Source organism: Oratosquilla oratoria, chromosome 43 (assembly GCF_046742065.1).
Source record: "Oratosquilla oratoria isolate Oo_2021 chromosome 43, ASM4674206v1, whole genome shotgun sequence".
Classification (NCBI taxonomy): Eukaryota; Metazoa; Arthropoda; class Malacostraca; order Stomatopoda; family Squillidae; genus Oratosquilla; species Oratosquilla oratoria.
In genome coordinates this window covers 22418315-22442271 of record NC_134819.1, presented here as the reverse complement: position 1 = coordinate 22442271, position 23957 = coordinate 22418315, and the positions used below count along the sequence as shown (strand labels likewise).

The following is a 23957-nucleotide window of genomic DNA, read 5'->3' as shown; positions in this document are numbered from 1 at the left end:
GCAAACTATCATAGGTGTATTGAATATCAGAAAATTGTTTTATAAACAAAAGCCAGCATGGCTTCAGATATTCCTTTATCGGGCAAGGAACCATATTTGGTAATTTACATGGGAGTCCAAAATGGTGCCCCAGCTTGGTTAGGCGCGTAGGTAGAAAAACAAGGAAACCTCTCAGCCAATCAGCAAGGCTTTGGCTACAACATCAGTCATGACATCACGACCTGGGCCCAATCGGTGAGGAGCAGTAGCTCCTCAGACATCAGTCACTCCCCAGATTTCACAAAGTGTGGTTCTGTGCCCCTACTTGGCTTCACTTCCACCGGCCTCATTCCGTAACCAGCTACGGTAAGTAAATGAAATTCACACATTTTCCAGTTGAATAGTTGTGCCTATCACCGAGCTAGGTGTAATTTGTGTAGGAGGTCTATAAATGGGTGAAATTTTAGTTTGAATAAAGGTGACCAAATATGGTCATGTGCCCTCATCTCATAAACATAGGGTCCATGCTGGCAAGTCCATTATTGATCATATGTCCCAATCACTGAAAAAATGTTTACCAATCAGGTTGCACAGGTTTTAGTCATATGCCCTTTACATGTAGTAAGTTGTTTTGAAGAAATCTGTGCGAAATCGGCGATAAATGGCGACATCTGGCAGCCCCTTGAAAAAATTCCATCGTCATCTACAGCTCCGAAGACAAAATTTCTTCAGTACAGATTATGGCTTTTAGTAGTGTAAATAAACAGTAATAAATATTAAATTGTTATTTGTGTTATTGCTTAACCTTTTTAGAATAGATATCTAAAGAGACTTATTCTTATTACATTAATGTATAAATCATGTTGATCCCAATTTTAAGAGTTTCACTTTACATTTTCATAGAAAACATTTGATTTATACAAAGAAAACTTGGGTAACTGTTAATCCTCATAAGCTGTAGACAGTGCAACAACGCTGTGAGTATTTTCTGACAACAGTGAATTTTTTGACTGTTTCTGCATAAGAGGCAGGTTATCTAAGGTTTGGAAATGAACTAATCAGTCATATGTTGTCTGTAATTATGAAATGTTATCAAGAAACAACATTATTTATCATGATAGAAAATATTTTGTTCACTGGCCGTATGTGGAAAGCTTTTGGGCTGGATGGGTACACTGGTTTCGAACCTCTTTTAAGCCCGCTCGATATCCGGGCACACACGATATCTGTGAGGGTCTGTGGCGCTATTAGTACAGATACACAGAATTTAACTATGTAGGAAATTGTTAATCAGTGGTGCTCCTGACGTTACCAGAGTTTGATATAGATTTTTTTTTCTTTTTTCTTTTCTTTCTTTCTTTCAGCCGTCTGCTCGCATGTTCTACAGGAGGGCATCGTCAAATGTTGCTGTGGTCCCAACCAACCTGGCTATCAGTGACGACGAGAGCCAAGAGGAGGACGATGATGATGTGGCAGACCCCACCTTCATCCCACCCCCCCACGATGAGGACATGCCAGGCCCTTCTGAAGAGAGCCCTAGCTCTTCCAAGAGGAATTGCATGAGGCATACTATGCAGGTCGTTGAGGACGACGACAAGGAGGTGGAGGAGGAAGGTGACAGTGACGAAGAAGATGCAGACCAGCCACAAGCCAAGAATGGGTGTAAGAAGAAGAAACCCAGGCCGACCATCTGGAAAAAGGTTGACATCCACAACCCACCCCTCCCTGAGTACGAACACACACTCCCTGACGTCATTGAAACTCCATTCCAGTACTTCAGCAAGTACTTCAGCTCACAGTTCATCGACCACATCACCTATCAAACCAACCTGTATGCCACTCAAAAGGACATCAACACCACCTTCAAGACCACATCAGATGAGGTGATGAACTTCAGATCTATCCTCATATACATGGGGATTGTTGAGCTGCCTGCTGTCAGCGACTACTGGGCTATGGAGACAAGGATTCCGCAAGTTGCTGACCTCATGTCTTCAAAAAGGTTCATGCTTATGAAGAGGCTGGTGCACTTCAATGACAACTCTCATATCCATGGCAGCATCGACCGATTCTACAAAGTACGGCCACTGTTCAGTTTCCTCAACACTTCCTTCAGGAGTGAACCACAGACCCCCAAGCAGTCTGTGGATGAGGTCATGGTGGCCTACAAAGGCAAGACAGCAGGAAATTTGAGGAAATACCTCAAGAGCAAGCCAGACAAATGGGGTTTTAAGATATTTTGTCGGGCCTCTGAGGATGGTTTCATTCATGACATGATGCTGTATCAGGGGAGAACTACACTGCAAGCTCACGACATTCCTCTGACCCCTGAACAGGAAGTCATGGGTGTGACAAGCCAGATAGTGGCAGTCTTGGCCAGCACCATATCCTGCTCTACAACAACAGCCATATTTGCAGATAATTATTTCACGAGCCTGGAGATTGTGCGTTACCTCAAGGACAAGGACTGCAGATATACAGGGACAGCCAGGGAGACCCGAATTTGGAAGCCTCCACTGAAGACAGTCAAAGAGATGGAAAAAAAAATGTCCCTCGTGGTACCTTAGACTACACCACCAGTGACGATGGGATCCTGGTGGTCAGGTGGAAGGACAACAAGGTGGTTACTCTCCTGTCAAATGACCTGGGGGTGGAGCCGAAGTCTGTTGTCAGCCGGTTCTCCAATGAAACAAAGAAGAAGGAGGAAATAAGCTGCCCTGCAATTATCAAGAACTACAATGCCAATATGGGGGGCATTGACAAAAGTGATATGCTTGTCCACCTGTACAAGACCCCAATAAAATCGAAGAGGTGGTACTTGCGCATGTTTGCGTACACCATTGATGTGAGTCTAACCAATGCCTGGGTGATGTACAAAAGGGATTGTAAGGCTCTTGCTGTGAAAGATAGTCTTTCACTTAAACACTTCAGAATCCAGGTCTTCAGGGGTGCCAGCTGTCAGAAGCCTCAATCAAAGTGCTCACAGAAACATTCAGAATCTCCAGCCTTGAACACCACTGCTGACGTCCCTGCACCAGTACGAGGACACCGCAACCACATCCCAGACAACTCTGTGCGGTTTGATCTGACCCTGTTCCATGCCCCTGTCTACAGCAACCGCCAAACCTGCAAGTACTGTAGCAGGAAGGGGCACATCCTGAGGTCAAACGTGGTTTGTCAGGTCTGCAAGGTCCACCTCTGCTTGAATGCAGACAGGAACTGCTTCATAATGTACCACCAGCAAGTTGCTTAAGTGCCCTCTATAAATTTTATCACACAGTCAACCCTTAATATTTGCAGGTTTAACACTTGATTTCACTGCTCATAAGTAAGGCCACAGATATTAATAAGTAGTAAATTTGGTAATTCGCGGGTTGACTCATCTTACACTCCTAGCACATGTTTCTGTGTGACTACTGTTCTCCATCACAAATTGACTACCATATTTTGTGTGTGTACCATGATGACTACCTTGCATGTCTTCAATGATGACCTCCAAGAAAGCAACAGTCACCTGATGGAGCAGCTCGTAAGTCCAAAAGGGAAGGCTTGTCATTTGCTCCAATTGGTTGCCTTATCCACATGAACAAGAGCACTGTGTTTACAAGAAAAAATTAAGAATCTTATTATTCTGCAATCATTACCAGTGCTCCTTGCAGTGCTAAACATATATTACAAGTAAAACCTCCCATACACTGTCAATCATGATTGTGCAGTAATGATTGCACAAGCTAATTCACAGTGTGTGGGTATGACTGAAGGATTGCGCAAGTGATTGAAGATGGTTCAACATGGTTTGATATTTAACCAACAGTCATAGTGCTTACAAACTCATGAATGATGGCATGTGGCTATGATTGGACAAAAATGTCAGTCTCCCCCAACCATGGCAAGAATATGGGACACTCAAGAGTTTATGCAGGAAGTTCTTTAACTGTACCAAGGTTTCCCAGCATTGTAGAAGATCAAAAGTGATGAATACAAAAATAGAAATTCGAAAGAGGCATGTTATAAGTAGAAAAATTAAAGGAAGAAAATCAGTGCCTTCTTCACTAACTACCAGAGGGAGACAAAGGAGGTGTTAGACAGTGAGAAGTCAGGAGCTGGGATCAACGATATCTACAGATCTTCCCTGTGGTACTACAGTGACCTCATATTTCTTCAAGATCAGGAAGTGCAACAGGATGGAGTCTCAAACATATACAATGAGGGAAAGGGAAACCTGAAGATTCATTGGATGACTCAGTAAGTACTAAGTAATTGTGTAAATTTATTTTAACAGCTGAACATTGTCAACCATTCCCATGTCAAAATATTTTACTTTTTACACAAAACTAATAGTACTGACCTACCATATACTGTACACCTAGGCAAACTCACTCATATCCATGATTCCTTGAATCCTGCCAAGGTACAGATCCAGTGTTTTTGAAATAGTGACAATTTGTCTCGTATAGCTTTAGCTGAGGAAGTTGCATTGTGTACAGTTGTTAGTGCGAGCAGTTCTCTCAGATATCCAATTTGCTTCATTACCCTACCTAGTAGGCCTATTCACATCTTCCATATCAAACCCAGCTTCTAAATATGCCTATACATGCCATTTACACATAGTTATGTAGTAAAAACAAGCCAACACCATTGTTGAAGCTTATGTTGATAGCACAAAGAAGAACCCTAAATTGTGATGGCATTATCCCAATGCATTTTCAACAACACATTGTGCTTTTGACATTCACTAATTGTAAATGTAGGGCCTCCATTTACTCGTTTAAAAAAAAAAAGCAGATTCTGCTTCAGGGTGGCAAATTCCGTTTCAGTTCTATTTCAGATAATCTGTTACATCATTGTTCTCAAATCCTTAAGAGAGAATTAAAATTGGTATTTTAGCCAACTTATGATAAGTAACAATCAAATTATAATCAGTTAGGATTTGTGTGTCATTGTTTTGATTAATAACTCACAGGGTTCAAAATATGTGCTGTTGCGTATCACATTCCCCAATTCTTATATATAATTCTTTTCTTTATCTCTTTCCTTTCTTGTTCTCATGATCCATGCCATTTTCAGGGGTTTCTGCTTTCTGTCAAACCCTTAGAAGACCAAAGGTTTTCCATGTTTACTTTTTTATGGCTTGGCCGGTGGGCGCCTAGGACTCTCCCACAGGCCACAGCTAGGTTTCCTGTGCCAAGCACAAGCTTTCGTTGTCTTTGAGTTCAACCAGCAATTCAAGGGGAATTTCTGGGATCATCATGTGCATCTTTTATTATTTGTATTGTTTTATATGTTTGTATTGTTACATTAATAGTTTAATAAATCTTATTTATGTGATGTTAAGTTTTTCTGTCACAATACTACTTTGAACCTGGCTAATAATCTGTTTTCGGTAGTTCATTTAATCACAACCTGTCAGTAGATGATTCATTTTAAACCACACTGGCAAGTCCATGACAGTGGTTATCAGCTTACATGTGTACATGTGTCTTAGCTGGCATAAAAACCAAAATCTGATAAAACATGAACTACACAAACAGTTGCAGCTGAGAAGTTTTACACGCTATGAAATAGTTACCTTGACATAAAAAAACAACTTTTATGAATTAATTGAATTTCTAAAACTAATTGGCACTCATGATAGTGAAATAAAATATGTAGGGGAATTTTTGTGCTGCCACCTAGAGTTTAGCAAAGCAAAGATTCTTGGTGACACATAAGAAAAAATGAAAACACGAGGAATGGGGGCATTTCAATCTCTGGGACTCTATTCCATTTTAGAACCCCAATTCTGTGAATTTCGTCTGTTTTCCATGATCACAGATTTTCAGACCCCATGTAAGTGCTTTGTGCTTCAGTGAAGTTTCGTTGAGCATAAGGCTTCATTAGGTTGTCCATTAATGGAAAGCCATCATTTACCATTTAAAAAAAATGGCATAATATTATGACATCTAGGCTGGTTCAGGGATGTGCACTGTATTTTCTTTCAACTGTTTACAAAACTTAATATTAGCAAATACACCACCATCAGAGATCCTGCCATTTGCACCAACATCAATTCAGAAATGGTATCAACAACAGTCATTAGGGAACTTCACTGGCCAAGTGAGTTAGGACATCGTTACTTGTGGCATAGGTGGAGGGAATGGGGGTTCGAATCCTGCCACTGGCAAAATTGAACCAAGGGCATGGTTTGTTAATTTCCACTCTACAAAATCCTCTGTAAGAGGCACCATCCTAGTCTCCTGATAAGGGAAGTTTGTGATGCCATACCATCATCATCATCATCATTAGTACTACACTTAATGTGCTCTTATTGTTGGCATTTTTGTCTCGAGAGACAGTGGTGTATGTAATGTTTATTACTGTTTAGCAGAGCAGCGTCTTGCCTCACAGATTGCAGGAGTAACCTGACACTGGAGGTGCAAGAAGGCTGCAGGTGTTCCTCTTGTTTCTCATGCCTTTCATGCCAAATAGTCTGTCACCTCTCCTCATTGAGTTTGATGCCTCCCCAGAATGTAGTTCTCCATGCACCATGGTCTTCCTCTGCAATCTCCCAATTTGTGGGGTTCATGTTGCATTGCCACATCTCTCACTTGCAAACATCCTTTACATATTTTCCCAATGACTACATATGTAGTCTTATACTTTAGACAGCTTACATTTCTAAATATTGTATTACTTTATTGTTTCACAGGTATTAACCAAGTACTGAGTTTTTCCTTAACCTATAATTTAAAGATAAATGTGTCAGGAGAAAGAAAAATATATTTTTAATATTTTTTGTAACTACCGTTTCATGTTTTAGCCTGCAAAATGTCAGTGTGGGTGCATTGCAACAGGCATTATTCTGTTAGTCACTTCTTGGATGTGACAAGAAGTACATTTAATACTCATCTGCATCATGGCTTTGATCTCATTTTCATGAGGTGATTATGAAACTGAATAACTACATATATAGTCATTAGGCATTTCACATGAAATGCCCCACCCACCTTTGATTTTATAAAACATTATCATTTCATGTTTTCTGAATAACATTTTAAGAAACAGAAATAACAATATCATGATTATAGCTGCTCTGTGTTTTATCTTCTTTTTCTTCCTCTTCTGAGAGAATGATGGATATTTGAAGGTTTTATGGACTCAGAATTAATTCCTAAAGATTTCTAAGGGATGCAATTGATATTGTTCAGGACAAAGCAGGATATGCTGATATTGTGATTAGTAGTCCACCAGTTTAAGGTGAAAGCAGTGATGTAGAACAGTTTGATGATGATAAGCTTGTAGATGATGGGACAATTCCACAAAAAGTTACAGATAAAGTTGTTGTTGTTGTCGTTCCCTAGACTGTCTGTCCGAGCAGTCCCGTCTCCCCAAGGAATGCCACAGCTGAAACTGGGTTTTCCCACAAATCCTTTATAGAGCGTATGTTGTGTTGTTTGCGTGCATGATTGTGTATAATGCAGTCTTCCATTATGTGTTGTATGGTATGGGGTGAAGTGTTACATCCTGGGCAGCTGTTCACAACGCGGTCATCCAGCCTCTTCTGGTAGCTTAGAAGTGCTGGGTGGTGACCGCACCGCAGTCTGGCCAAGTGGACTCTGTCCTTTCGTGGGAGAGAGGATTCAGAAGGGTGGATATCAGGGGGTCTGGCATGCAGCAGTGTGTTGTCTTTCAGTGTGTTAATGGAGCGGTGAGTGATATGATTATTAATATGTTTCCGGAGGCTGGTATTTGGTGGTTGTGGAGGAAGAGAAGAGAGTATCTGTGCGTGATAAAGGTCTTTGGGTGTTGTTTTAATGTTTCTTGGTGTGTGTGGGTGTTCTGCTATGTAGTGTAGCGGGTGTAATGTGTTTGTGGTGGCTGCAGCAAGTGTTTGTGTGCCTCTCACGTCGAGGTGGTCCTTGACTTTGAGGACTTTTGTTTCATGGTGTAAATGGTCTGTAGGTGTTGTATTTGTGCAGCCTGTAATTGTTTTTAGGGCTTTGTTTTGTATGATTTGAAGGGTGTTGTGGTGTGTCTCACTGAGATTAGGAGCCCATGCAGGACTTGCATAATTCAACACTGAGCGTATGCATTGTTTGTATATTGTTATATTAGTTTCTTTGTTTTGTCCAAATGTTGTTCCAGTGATTGACTTAAGTGCGTTAAGTCTGGGTGTGCATTTGTTTTTTATGTTTGTGATGTGTTGTTTGAAAGACATGGATGTATCATATGTTACACCAAGAATTTTCGGTGTGTTTGTGTGTGGTATTAGAGTGTTGTTGATGTAGAGATGAGGTATGTATTTGAGTTCTTTTGTCCAGTTGGTGAGAAGTGTTGCTGTAGATTTGGTTGGAGCTATTTTGAGTCTGTTTGTGATGAACCATGTGTTGAGTGTGTCAAGGTATGGCTGGATTATTTCTGCAGCTTTGTCTGTGTTACGATGTGTGCATGTGATTGTTATGTCGTCTGCATAGGAAGAGATTTGTATTTCTGAGGTGTCTGGCGTGGGTAAGTCATGCATGTATAGATTAAATAGTGTGGGGGATAGAACTGAGTCCTGTGGTACTCCGTTCTTAATGTTTCTGATGTGCGATGATTGGCCATTATATGACACGTAAGCATTCCTACCTGCCAGATAATTGGCCAGCCATCTTTTGGTGTTATTGTGCATGTCTGTGTTATATATTTTATTTGTTAGGTTGTGGCAGGGGATAGCATCAAAAGCTTTACTAATGTCTAATGTTATAAGAAGTGTTCTTTGGTGGGGCCTATCTGAATTGATGCCATCTAAAATTCTTTGTGTGAGGTTTGTCAGAAGAGTGTTTGTGGAGTGTAGTGGCCTAAAACCGTGTTGTGAGTCAGCAAGGGGAATATGTGGTGTGACAAGTTTAAGTATTAGGCGTTCAATGACTTTAGAGGGGGTGCAGAGAAGTGTGATTGGGCGGTGCAATGTTGGGATTGTTGGGTCTTTGTTCGGTTTTGGAATGGTGATTATTTTACCATGCTTCCAGATGTCGGGTATAGTGTTGTGTGAATAGCTGTAGTTTGCAATGTTTGTGAGTGCTCTATGCAGGTGGCACCGATCCCCAAGAGGAGCTACGCCTACCTTGGGGGGTACCACTACAGATGAAGTTGATGTTATAGATGAGGAATCTGATAAAGACATCATTCAAACATCTAGGAAGAAGCAGAAAATCAGTGTACCTACGGCAAATAAAAAAAAAAATCACATTTGTCCTCAAGCTAATTTATAGCAAGCCAAGCATAGGTGTGTTAAACAGTTGCTTTTAAAGAACTCCTCTGATCTTGTGTGAGTTTCTTAGTGGATGATTTTTGTGAAAGTATTTCATAACATGTTCCTGCATCTTGTTTGTGAAAATAATAGATACACAAACAGAGAAAGGAAAAGGCCAGATTTCCAAGTAACAAATGAAGAAATGTATAATTTCATAGGTTTGCTGCTGCATTCTGGTTACAACATGCATACAAAAGAGAAAGATTACTGGAGCAAATCACCTTATCTTTCACCCTGCTTTTGCTGAAAGTATGAGTGGTTATGACCAGTGATATTTTCAAAGAGTAGTTTTTCTGCACTTTTGTTCCTGCTGTCAAGGAGAACCTAAAAAGATTAGGCCCACCTGAAATACAAAAATGGTGTTGTTCCTTGATAATTGCAGAGCCCATCCCCCAGCAGAAGAACTCGTCAGTGGGAACATCTTTACAATTCATCAATCCCCTAATGTTACCAGTATGATCCAGCTCATGGGTTGGGGGGTAATCCAAAATTTCAAAATGAATTACAGAAAAGACTTCATGAGGCTACAGTAGTCCTAAACGCTGACTGTGATATTATGGCTGTGCAGAAGGAATTCACTGTCAAGGATGCCTTGTATTTTGCATCAGATGCATGGAAAAATGTAACGAGTAAGGGCCTGAATCATGCCTGGTGCAAGTTATGGCCAACAATAATCCAAGACAACAACCATTTTAAAACAGAGGGAGAGTTTGAAGGGTTTGTGGTAGCTCAGAATCTGGGGGGGGGGGAGATAGATCGAGTCAAGTGGCAAGATTAATGTGGAGGCCAATGAATTTGAGGAGTGGGCTAAGGTCGACTATGATGTTCCTATCACTCGCACGTTGGATACTGACGGTCTAATTGCTGTAGTCAGAGGACGAGGCCAGGGAAATGATGAAGAGGAGAGTGAGGAGTAAGAAGTTGATCCCCCAGTGTCATGGAACGAGGGCTTGGCAGCATTCGACACCAATCATTGCTATCCAATCATTTGTTATTCGATCTGGTTCTCAGGAATGTAACCCAATCATATAATGGGGGGAAGCTGTAATTCCTAGATCTGCTGTAGCCAAAGAAAGGAAGACAGCTCAGTTAGAAAGGCAGTTATCATTAGAGGAAACATTTGAAAGAAAGAAGTCATGGGATATAAATGATGCACATGCTAAACCAATTCACTTTCTGTGTTCATTATTACTCAGAGTGAAAGAAAAAGAGTAATACAGTAGTGACTTTATATTTTATAACTCGAGTAGTGTGATACATCATATATTAAGCATACGATGCTGCGCACGAGAATTTGACTCTCATTGAAGAGGTAAATCCTCTGCACTTTTGTAACCGATATAGTAATAAATCCTAATACTCTATTAACCCCTATTCCCAGACTATCACTCAACTCCTTTTCACATTTTCTTTAAAATGGCATTATCTAAGATATACCTGTTAGCTGGGTTGTGTAATCCTACATTTAATACACAGCACTTTGAGATATTGAAATCCATTTGCCATTTCTCTAACCTGCAGTATCCCAGTATCTTCCCCCAACCTAATATAGCATATTTTAATGTCATCATTAAACTTACTTATATCACTATTAATCCCATTGTCCAAGTCATAGATAATGAACAATAAGGGACCCAAAACAAAGCCCAGGGGAACTCCACTAGTAATACTTGTGGATATGGATTTTACAGTGTTAATGGTGACACACCGTTTTCTGTCACTAATCCATTCAAACCCTTTTCCTCCTTGATTTTATTTAGTAGTCTGGTGGGGTGTCTTGTCGAATGCTTTGCTAAAATCGAGGTATATAAAATCGTAACTATCATATCTGTATTAGAGCAACATGATATTTTGAAAAGTTGTAAAATAGGTAAATGCATCAATTATGGAAGCAAGTACTATGTTTCAGTAAATTTATAGAAATAACGAGAATAATTAGTGCCTGACAACTCGTATGAAAGCTAATTGAAAACCCGACTTTAAGTAGTGTATATTTCTTGTTTTTAATATGTGTACTTCATTGATTTATTTGGTTTTCAATATATTTTATGTAAACTACATAATAAGCACAGTATTTTTATACATTATACGTATTTTATTATTTTACTTTATGTATCTAATAATCTTTGCATGCACACAGGCGAAGTAATCCCCAAGGTGCAAATCTAACACGTGCTTAGCAAAATTGCAGTTGTTTAGGTGTAAGCAAAGGATTGTTCTGCTTAATTATGCCAAAAGTGAACTCATAAGTTCCAAATTGTCCTTAGTCATATCTGATACTTTGGTGTACAAACTGACAAAAATATTAGATAAACATTAATACAATGTGTGAGGAGAGCTTTAGCGAGAGTAGGAACAAAGGACTCGACAGATTTTATAATGGATTGTGTGCTTGGGGTTTAGATGAGAAAATATTTTGAAAGGAAAGTTAGAAGGAAGCAAAGACCACTACCCAACCTTTTTTGCTGAAAAAAAAAATATCTAACATTGAGTTTCCAGTATTGGCATTATTGCGTAATTCTGTAGTACTCAAAACTTTATAATTTTTTACCAACGACACTTACAATTTTGAATGTACCAACAATATATGTAGAGCCGGGTGCATTCCACTTTAGTTTGGCCACGGTTAGCACTCCCAAACAATTAAAGCAATATAGGTGCCAGTATAGTATGTGGCCTACCTTTTGGATATGGCCTACAAAATTTTTCTTTGGTATAGTATGTGGCATTCCAGACTTTTTTTTCAGTATGAACCTATCTCTTAAGCTTTAATAGTTTGGGAGCACTAACACAGCCAGATTAAAGTAGAACGCACCGAGAAGCGTACCCAGCTCAGGATATATGTCATGAGGAGAGACCAAATTAAAATTTTCACTGTAGGTGTTATCAAACTGGACTATTGGAGCAGATTTACAGCCTGCAGCTCTCAGGAAAGAATTCGGCATGCCGGAGGAAAATGATTTTCCTCTAGCATATCAAATTACATTTTATATATTTTTGTAGAGAAAAAAAGATAGTTTGCCAGTGATTTTATGGTGGAAAAAGTTCTGATGGTGGACAGTATCATCGATTAATCGGAGCTTGGAGGAAAAATAGCCCAGTGTGATAACTCCTTAACCCTTTAAACTCCAATCACAAGATGTCTTGTCATTTGGTCAAATAAAACAAAAAAACATACAACACCAAAATATTTTATCAAACACCAGAAAAATATGATGTCAGTCCTCGCGCGGTCAAGCTGCATCAGATGATATTCGGATGTACGGGCCGGCGCGAGGCCTACCATATCCGGTTTTTTGTATCTACACCACAAGCGGCTGACATGAGTTGAATGGGTTAACAGTACCAGCCTGATGATTCAAGAGAGTTCCATGTACCGACATGGAAATCAAAGTTGTTGCCAATGCATTCATTTTTAAGTTTGTGTAAATGGTATGTGTGAATGCTTTATATCTACCTATATAGAATTTATTGTGTATTAATTCATACATCTCAAAGAAGGAAATTGTTATTTAACATTGAATAGATAATCAGATTGTAAATCATATGTCCTCATACAGTTGATTGCATCCTCACAAGAAATTGCCTTTTTCACTTCTAGTAAACATGCATAATGTATATATGTATATATATATATATATATATATATATATATATATATATATATAAATACACACATATACAGGGTGTTCCAAAAATGTCACAATACATTTTTATCTTAACTATTGAGGTTATCAAAACTCCATTTATATATCCAGAAAGCTTATGATTTCAAGTTTCTGTACAACAAATATGAATACAAAAGTACAAGATTTTTTTTTTTTTTTTTTTTTTTTTTTTTTTTTTTTTTTTTTTTTTTTTTTTTTTTTTTTTTTTTTTTTTTTTTATGTTCAATGTGTGTGCCTTGGGTTACACGGCACACATCCAAACAATAATCCATTTCTTGCCAAACATGACCTAGCATAGTATTGTCTATGGTTGCCAAGGCTTCTGTTATTGAAGTCTTCAGGTCATCCAAGTCTCTGGGAAGGGGAGGTACATACACCAATCCTTTCAAATACCCCCTAGAGGAAGAAGTCTCGTGGAGTGAGATCTGGAGACTTAGGAGGCCATTGTAAGAGCATTCAATCTTGCACTTTTGTATTCATATCTCTTGTACAAAAAGTTTAAATTATAAGCTTTCAGGATATATAAATTTAGTTTTAATATCCTCAATAGTTATTAAAATATAAAATATAATGTGATGTGTACTTTTGAAATACCCTGTATATATATATATATATATATATATATATATATATATATATATATATATATATATATACACACACACATAGGTGGGGCAATTGCTCACCATTTTAGAGGAAATTGAAAAAAGTGAGATGTTTTTATTGTATATTAACAGGTCAGCCTTTACCATGTACTGATTTTGTTCTGTTGATGTGCACGTGGTAGGTAGTGACACAAGTAGATGGGTGCGTTTTTACCCTACACTTTGGGGCAAATGCTCAACAAGATTATTCTTCTTCTTCTTCACATTGAAGCACAAATAAGTAGAGCTGGGCATGTTCCTTGGTATGTTCCGCTTTAGTCTGTCTGCAGTTAGCACTCCCAAACTATTAAAGCAATATAGGTGCTGGTATACTATGTGGCTTACGAAATTTTTCTTTGGTATGGTATGTGGTCTACGAGATTTTTATTTCAGTATGAACCTGTCTCGGAAGCTCTAATAGTTTGGAAGCGCTAAGTGCAGCCAAATTAAAGCAGAATACACCAAGGAACGAGCCCAGCTCTGCAAATAAGGTTAATTGGTCAATCTTTGCACCATTTAGATGCATTTGTACCATATGAATATTATGCACCACCTCATTGGGCATACAGAAGTAGGAAACCACAAAACAAACAAAAATTATGAAATCCATGAACTATTTATAAGTGCCCTTTTCCCTCATTAACACATGATCATGTCACTCTATCTTTAGCCTTAAAGCATAATTTGTCTTTAATGATTACAGGCTTAGGCAAACATTTTACAATAGCAGTTACATCAGTAGGGCAAATGTCCTCATTTTGTGGCTCTTTAAAGTAAGAAAATTCACCACCTGACACATTGTAATCATGCCTGAGATACTTCATTGATACCTCTCCACTTTCTTCCTTCCCTAGCACTTTTCCAATGAATTAATAGTCCGAATGACCTTTATTGCCAGTAAGTTTAACAATACATAAGAACATAAGAATGAAGTAGACTGCAAGAGACCATAAGGCCTACACTACGCAGCTCCGTATCCATGACCACCCATCCCCATCCATAAAGTTGTCTAATCGTTTCTTAAAACAACTGATAGTTTCAGCGCTTACTACATGGTTACCAAGTTTATTCCATTTGTCGACAACCCTATTAGTAAACCAATTCTTGCCTATTTCCTTTCTAAATCTAAATTTGCCCAGTTTATATCCATTACTGCGAGTCCAGCCCTGTTGTTTTGATTTGATGACCATGTCTGCATCACCCTTGTTAAAGCCTTTGATCCACTTGAACACCAAACATCCCCTCCTGTATTATCTCGGTATTGCTCATCTTAACTCTTCCCTGCTCCTCCTCTTCACCATTCTCTTCTCTTAACGCTACTTCTGATTCCTTATCTGAACTTTCCTCATGATATTCTAGAGGAGTCTCTGGATGTCAACATCTCTTGATGAAAAATTACCCTCTGGGATACTGTCGGAGTCGGATTCAAGTGCCATTACTTTGAGCTTCCTTTTGGCACCAGTTTTCTTGGTTTGCTGGCTAGAGGGATCTGCGTCAATTTCTCTGAAGGAAACACCCATGCCAGACAATACATGGATGGCCTTACCATGCTGTGCAGGCCCAGAACTGCTGCAGAATGCCTCCTTCAATTTCACAAGCTTTTCTACAAGCAAAGGGTTAAATTGTGCACAGACGGAGGAGAGACATTTGCCGTTGTCAGTTTATTTATTACTTTTTGCCAGTTAAGTGGGTAGATGCCAGTTCTTCTGAATCCACTGATGACATATTCTCCCTTATCCTCCATACTTTACAGTCTTGAGTGAGAACAGTAACCATCAAACGTTCTGCTTCATAAACAACATATGGAGGAAGGAAATGTCCATTTGCTGCACAAGTGAACGTGAGATAAACACCTGACTTGGATGTGTTCATAATGCTCTCTGTGTACTTAACCCCCTTTCTAAAGATCATTTGCCTCGCCTTTGGAACATCAGTCAAGTTTGTTTCATCATAGTTCACAATATTTTAAGGTGGAATACCTTTCAATGTAGTAGCTAAGTTGTTAAAAAACCTGGTCACTGTTTCCAATGACACTTCAGCTCTTCTTATGTATTTTGACACATCCTTGTGGAAAGATGATCACTATGTCTGTTTACAAAAGATTGGCTCCATTCTAGACCAGGCATTCTTGAAATATGGATAATTTATGCCTGCCTTATCTAAAAAGCTTTTCACAAACACCCTTAACTCCATGTGGTCGAAAGTATAACCGTAATCACTGAAGGTGGCTAGATGTTGTCCAATGATTTGCCAATGAAGAGCTCGGTAGCATGGCTAGTTTGTGTCCTACTTCTGATGTCCACTGTGCTCCTGAGACATGATCACACAGGGACCTGTGCGGGATGTACTGAAGTCGTGAAACTGTCTTGCAGGATTCTCCTGCTTTTACACACTGGACAGCCTCCAACAGGTCCTCGGGAGAGTAACGGCATACCTGCTGTGGGTCAGTTTTTCTGATGTAGTACCACACCATCTGCTAAAAAAAAGAATAGATAAAAAAAATAACAGATTGCATTGATAGATATTATAATATGAATTCTATTGTTTCTGTTTTATTATGCTCTAGATATTTAAAATGTAGGCTGTAAGGCTTGAACCAATTAATTTATATAGTAATTTATAGGCGATAAGTGACGAAACCAGTAAGTGCGCATTTACCCCATTAAAAAGTGCAGTTATCCCACTATTGAGTCATGACTTACTATTCACTAATGCTTTGACCAAGCAACTTATAATTGTAGCATTATCTAAATATATTCATAGTGAATTAACATTGAGTATCCTAGCAATATTTATTGCTAGGGAATTTACCCTTTGCATTCCACATTACGATATATATATTGGCTCTAAAACTTGTATAACATATATTTGTATGTATAATGTGCACTGGTGGTGTAATCTACAGTGATTGGATGTGTACAGTATGTATGCAGTTCTTATTTCAATGCATTAATAAATGTATTGCACATATGTTTAATAATTTTGAGGATATATGCAGTGCTCTAGGGCCTGTCTGTTTAGTTCTGAAACAAGGTTATTTCACACATAATTTTGTGGATACCAAATAATTCAAAGCACACCAGAAATGCGTAAAATAACATAGAACATATGAGAACTCTATTTATATACACTACTAAGATATATAGTCATTAAATTAATTTTGAAAAATGTCACATAAGAGCATAAAGATGTGAAACTTTGCCATCTCAAGATGACTGCCGAGTCTCATGTATTTATTAGTTTAGAATTTTTATAACATCAAGCAACGGGCTGTGCCTGACCCTGCTACAGGGAGGCTCGGCCCTTCAGGCAATCTCGCTTTGCTCGCAGGCGCCTTCAGCCAATCAGTTGTCTCCGTTGCCATGACGTCACCACTCAGTTAATCACAGGCCAGAGGGGTTGTGTCCCCTTGAGGGATTTCCAGTTTCCAGTCCAATTTAGATCGATATCAACAACAGTTCTTTTATTAGTGTATATTCATTTTCAAAAGCAATATAGAATCTAAACAAATAAATTACATTCGGAAGTAAATATAACTTCAATCACTCGAGAATATTTGACAGAAATATATAAAAGGTATGCAGTATGAGATCATCTTGTATAACTTTATTGTGTCAAAACACTAATAGTCAGATGCTATTATTGTCTATTGGCTTTAATTTACATTCAAACACATCATAAGAGTGATTGACATATTTGTGGTTTGATGTGTGGTTACATGGTTTATGTGTTGTTATTTTGTGTTATTACGGATTTTGAAACAGCCGGCATGTCATACCTACATGGGCATATTGATGGGAAATTGGTAACTGTAGACACATCCATGATTTTGAGGACACACATCTGCATGGTTACAGGGGTTGGAATCACAGCTTATTCTCTTGTCATTGGCGTGACGATAATCATGCCTGTTTCTTGATCTTAGAATTTAGTGTCACAATCTGAATTGCCAGGGGAAATTGTAAAAAATACCGTGATTATACGAAATTGGCTTCTTCAACCAGTCGGCCATTGTCACAACATCCATCGAGCAGTTACAGTATATTTGGACCTCATAATATGATTGTTAATGGCACTTAGATTTGCTCGTCTGAATAGATTATTTAAGTAAGATTTAGTAGAATCCACTACAGGAAGTAGGTACAATAAGCCTATTTTTACTCTCATTTGATCTGACACAGCTATGAAAACGACAATAAGAAATTTTTCAGTAGATTTGTGCCTTTCCTCAATACTTGATAGGAACTAAATGTAAGCTATTACAAAATGCCATACATAGTACTCTATGCAACATGCATACACACACACAAAATGAATTAACACCTTTTATGAATTCTATTCATGCAGGTGGATGGAGATCAGACTACCTGGGAGGAACTCATGAATACTGCTTTATCCTCGAAGACACCCAGTCTTTGTGTTTCTCATAAAAAGAGAAAATGTGGCAAACGTTTGCGTAGTAGAAAGAAAAAAAGATGTTTTAATCAAGAGAGAGACCAATATGACAATTTTGGTCAATTTGTAGCAGCAAAATTGAGAAAGCTAAGTGAAAGAAAGCGTATTATTGCTGAAAAACAAATTGTGGAAATACTAAATGATAGTGCAATGAATACAGTTCAACAAGATCTTAATTCTTCAGTGTGAGTGGAAGTATCTGTGGTAAAGAATGTTCTAAGTCAGTCATACCTGATATATTTAGTTCTCTGGTTGATCAACAAGAAGTGGAATGCATGATTACCTCAAAAGATTTATGTTTGTACGACCAGAGTTGTCATCGGAATATCCTATATTTCTCTGAATAGTTTTACAGACAACCTGCCATTGATTTTCAAATAAAGATTTATACAAAGACTATATTTTCATTTACTTTGCAAAATTTATTTTTTAAATTTGATAAATAACATTAACACATTAAGGATTGTGACTCTTAAAGCATGTAGATTTTTGATAACAAGGATGGAGTCACTGGTTATTGCTGATGAAATATTAATAATGCAAACAGATCCTCATGTCAGTTACCCTCGTGCCCAGCCTTAACCATTATTGTTACCTACACTGCAACATTTTTATGGAACAAAATTTCAAGAAGACAGACTATTAGTTTTTGACCTGATGTTCACAACTGTTGTCTTTATTTTCACTGACTGAAAACTCGCAGTACCACAGTAGCTAACAAAGATCATCATCTCCATCCGTAGATCTTTCTAGAAGTATTGGACTGTTGTCTGTGTTGTATTAGTGTGGATCTGTTTGTGATACTGGCTTGGTAGAGAGGGTGGAAGACCAGTAGCTAGGTGTCATCTTTTGTTTGAAAAAGTTAAGGAAAATAGTTGGTGGTAACACACTTCCTCGTCCGATTTGGAGCTCAAATGCTGTCCCTTGTGCCTTTAGGTGGAGATAGGTTTTGAAGACTGTCAACAGAGTGATGATCGTCTCCTGTGTCCGTTTTGCAAGACCACCACCATCTGTAGTAAGTCCCCGACAGTGAAAGGAATAGCCAAAGAGATTATGTGGTGGTAGTTTTACTTTCTCACGTGCAGACCTATCCTTTTGTAGGACGCGATACATTTCCGCAAGGGCATTATCTACTCCCTTGATATGAACTACCTTTAGGGTGAATTCTGACGATATCTATTAAGCCGCTTTTTTTTTTTTTTTTTTTTTAAGAAATGAAGTGCATGAGTAGCCTGTGGTAGGGGTAAATCTGGGTTACCTCTGAGGGAGGCAAATACAATTAAAAGTGCTCAAGGGGAAGAGTGCTGAAAAACTCTATAGTCTCATAATTCTTGTGAGCGGGTGTGAGCTTTCTACTGAAGTACGCAACAGGGTGGTCTACTTCCTATTCGTCTTCTTAAAGCAGGATAACCCCAATTCCCCCCATCGCTAGCATCACAAGCGAGTTTAAACTTCTAACCAAAACCAGGAGAAACAAGAACGGGTTATGAGCATAGCACTTGCTGTAATCCCTGAAAAGACTTTTCGCAAGTCGTTGATCACGTAAAAGGAGTGTTTGTACTTGGCAATCCAGTTAAAGGGAGAGCTAACTCAGCAAAATTCTTAATATAGTGGCAATGATGTCCTACTGCCCCTAGGAACCTCCTAAGAACCTCCTAACTTGTCTCTTCGCAGTAGGAAACACTATCTGAGTAATTGCTTCCACTTTTGCCGATGGGGGCGACAGCCCTTCCCCACAATGCAACATAAGTAGAGAACTTGAGCCTGAGCAAAAATACACTTAAACAAATTTTCCAACACTTTCTTGATAGTAAAAGTTGCCAAATTTCCCTTAACCACACTAACAATCTGAAATCCCTAGGTTCTAGTCCCAACAACCTCTGCTTCATGTGGCACAAGGGTCACCTAGCCTGGTATGAAAAAAAAAAACTCAAAAGGGCAAAACCATATACTCTTATCATGTACACGCCGACAGGAGACCTTCTGATCCATAACTAGGTAGATGCTGTCATTGAGCGGGTGATGGCACAAAATTGGAAAACCCGGGGCATAGGCTCCTCTAACTGGGTTAAATTTGGGGAGCTCTCAAGCTTCACCTGGCTAAATCTTTCCCCAAAATTATGTCTACCCCTGAGCTGGAAGCTTAGGCCAAAAGAATGAAGTCATACCCTCAAAACAATCGGAATTTAAGTGTACCTTTACGAGCGGGCACTGTTCTGACACCCTACTGATGATAACACTACCCACTCCTCAGTCTCCTCCCCATCTACAATACCTACACCGATGAGGGTTTGTAACACCCCCGAGTCGCAAAGCACGGTGACGGTCTTTAAGACACTGTCTGCTGTAATCTTACCTTCAGACAGAAAGCTCTGGTAACCTGCGTCCAGTGCCTGATTTGTACCTCCACTTTCAACCAACCCAACCGTCTTCACCTCCTCTCAGAACTGTGGTGACAGAATTTTACCTCACGACCACTATTCCCGCAGAACGAGCACTACAGTGCTCTCTACGGTTAACCTGGAGGAATTAAACTGTGCATTGTCCTGCGAAGGAAGACAGGCCTGGCCTTTCCCTTGGACACCGACTTCCCCTTCGATTGGGCTTGGTTAACCGACCCACTACTTGGATGGGGCAAATCATCCTTTTGGGCTTACACATATTTGTCTACCATCGTGGCAGCCTCCTCCAAAGTTTCAAAATCTTTTTCGGAAAGATGTGTGGCTACCTCTTTTGACACAGGTTCCTCCATGAGGATAAGCTCCGCGAGATTTTCAAACATCCTCCGCGGCCGAAGCTCTCTTCCACGCTTCCCGTTTAACACGAGCCTAATTATAAGTATAATTATAAATTATATTAATTATATATTAATATATATAATATAATAATATATATAATAGTAATAATAATAATGATGATAATAATAGTAATAATAAAAAGGCAGATATTTATAATTAGGTTATTATTAGGTTAAATATTTATGATTATATATCTGCCTATATGTTTCTGGCACAGGCGAGCACGCATTTAACACCTGGCGCTTTACTGTATCGTGATCTAAGGCCTCAGAGAGGGCCATGTACGTTTTCAGTGCCTTCCCCCTTGAACTGTTGCAGCAACAAGGACCAACACGAGCGTGTACACTCGAGGCGGATGGCCAGACTTTTAAAACTATCGAAAAACTCATCTAGTTGACTCCGAAAAAGGAGGAACTAACCTCACTGTCTAATCTAACTCAAAAATTGGTTAGGAAGACTTACTGCTACCGGTACTAAAATCCGCTAACCATATCTACCCCTGCATGAGCTTAAGCCGAGCTCTAAACGGCGTAACATTAAGTCTTGCTCAGCACCGTCGTTTCCCACCTGCCGAAGTGGAAGCACTTACTCAGATAGTGTTTCCTACTGTAAAGAGACAAGTTAGGAGGTTCCTAGGGGCAGTAGGACATCATTGCCGCTATATTACGAATTTTGCTGAGTTAGCTCTCCCTTTAACCGGATTGCCAAGTACAAACACTCCTTCCTAGAGGACTAGATTAGCTAAGTCTGGCTTATTTTATTTATCAATTTATGTCCTTGGAAAGGAGCTCCTCGCAGCTCGTGAACGATCACCGTATCTACAACTTTGGCTGAGGGCCACTGTACTACGAACGCCTCCGTGTCAGAATTATTAGTAATTACCAAAATCTAATTAAAAAACAAAACTAGTCAAAACTGGTTTTAACGCTACACGTGAATCAATCCTGGCAAGGTCGCCACTGTCAGACTCCCATTTTGTTTTCATGAAATAGCTTATTTATTATTTGAAAAATTAGTATTTGAGATCCCAGGGATTTTGGCGAGATCTGTACATGTAAGATTAATGTAACTAAAATATATGTTTTACAATGTTTACACAATTATTTGTTTGTCGGCATAATTTGTAATTAAAAAATTGCTGTGTAAAATGTCTGCCCTTCAAGAATATCTTTTATCCCAAATTTACAAGATAATCGCGACCACACAAAATTAAGAAATACTTAATTTAAACATATAAACCCGCACACACTAGGATAATTGAAGTATATACCTTAATAATTTAGCTCCTAGCGTGACGCACGAGCCTTGAGGTGGACCGAAAAAAAGTGTCTGACCTACCCTTACATAGCCGACCACTGTTCAGAGTGCCAACTACTTAGACAGCTCTAGACAATCTAAACAATACCTCCCCTTACACACTAACCTTAAAATACCCATGAGACACAAATTGATCATCTAAATTACTTAATATTAACACCAACAAAAGTTCAATAACAAGAAAAAAAAAGTGAAACTGGCAATAACTACACATACGCATGCCAATGTACGTGAACAGCTCTCACGGTACTTAAAAGTGCGTCACAGCGCACTAGCACTTAGACATAAATTGTATACAGTTTTGAATAAAAATCCTTGGTTTCCCACAGAACAAAATTCAAGAAAGAAAGGGAAAAGAAAGTAAAATAAAAATATTAATACTAATAATTTTTGGGAACAACAACTTGCACTAGTCTGTCTAGATCCTTGTAAATCGGTCCTAGGAAGCTGTAGTGACCTCAGAAAATTTCGTAACTTTTCTCAGGACTGAAGGGGTCTAGGCTCAAACTCTGTGACATTGAGAAATGAAGTGTGAAATATGACTATACACACACACACACACATATATATATATATATATATATATATATACAGCATATACCCAAATCTTATATATGAGGCTAGCTTAAGTATATCATCCTTATTCATGAACATTCCTGAAGATGAGGCCATTCATATTATTTTTAATTTAAATGCAAACTAAGACCATGAATATGTGAATAAGAAACAGTTTGGTAAACTACTTGAATTAGTGACTAAAGATAATAATTTAACATTTGATAACAATTAGTTCTCTCAAGATGTTGCTATGGGAAAACATCTTTGAATAAAGAAATGTGAGATGTTCCTATGTGGATTGGCTTTATTATTTTTATTACGTCTCCGGTTCCCTACAATTATATATATATATATATATATAAAGTAGGCCACTTGGAAAAGAAATTAACAAAGCAGAGCGCTTTCGTATATTACATCTTCAGTGCAAAAAATAAATAGTTAAACAGAAATGCATAGTTTATATATACATGTACCCGTGTTCTTATTAGCATATATATATATATATATATATATATACATAAATATATATAGATATATATATATATATATATATATATATATATATATGCTGGTTACCGCCAAGGAAAACAAAATCCCAAGCGTTCAAGGGTTTCCGTGTTATCTCCCCTGAAGATGTGAAATGCATGCAAAGCGCTTAGGAATTTAGTGTTTCTATTTTCCTTAGAAATAACCAGGATATTATTGGACCACGTGCCATTCTGTGATTTATCAGCATATATATATATATATATATATATATATATATATATATATATATATATATATATATATATATATATATATATAAGATTTTTTTATATGTATGTTTATTCTTGTTTACCCTTTATCCACCACGAGGAACTAAGATGAAAGGGAAGGAGGGATGGTGGATGGGAGTGGAATAGGTGGGAGTGTGTGCGTGTCTTTGACTTGACTACCTTCCTTGTAAGCTGAAGAAGTCCTTAGTATATAGACAGACATTCTTAAAGCCGTCAAAAGAGCTGCCGATATTTATTTTGTATTTTACTTATTTCTTAATGTATATAAGTGAGGATTTTGACAAATGTAGTAATTTAAGATTTCTATAATTTATATATAATATATAATATATATATATATATATATATATATTCGTTGATCCTGTAACTAGGTGTCACGTGTAATATACACTTCCTGGAACTTTGAATCTCCAGTCATTTTAATACGTATAACATGCACCTCCCCAGTCATCATCATACATAGAATTTAGACTCCGCTAGTGTAT

General features: G+C 38.3%; 2 protein-coding genes across 4 annotated transcripts in view; both read left to right on the top strand.

Moving 5' to 3' along the window:
* The window catches only part of LOC143021873 (uncharacterized), a 59312-nt gene that overhangs the window by 23593 nt on the left and 11762 nt on the right, over positions 1-23957 (top strand). Inside the window, exon 7 of one of the 3 annotated variants that reach the window (XM_076179662.1) lies at positions 1344-2548. The exons of the other annotated variants lie outside the window; for them this stretch is intronic. Coding sequence (XP_076035777.1) covers positions 1344-2546 — 1203 coding nt within the window. The 3' untranslated portion in view covers positions 2547-2548. Of the gene's footprint in view, positions 1-1343; positions 2549-23957 lie in introns of those variants that run through there. 3 annotated transcript variants of the gene reach the window in all.
* On the top strand, positions 2548-18169 carry LOC143021875 (uncharacterized). The gene is made up of 2 exons (XM_076179666.1): positions 2548-4224; positions 17913-18169. The coding sequence occupies exon 1, from the start codon at positions 2726-2728 to the stop codon at positions 3230-3232; it is 507 nt and encodes a 168-aa protein (XP_076035781.1). The 5' UTR covers positions 2548-2725; the 3' UTR covers positions 3233-4224; positions 17913-18169.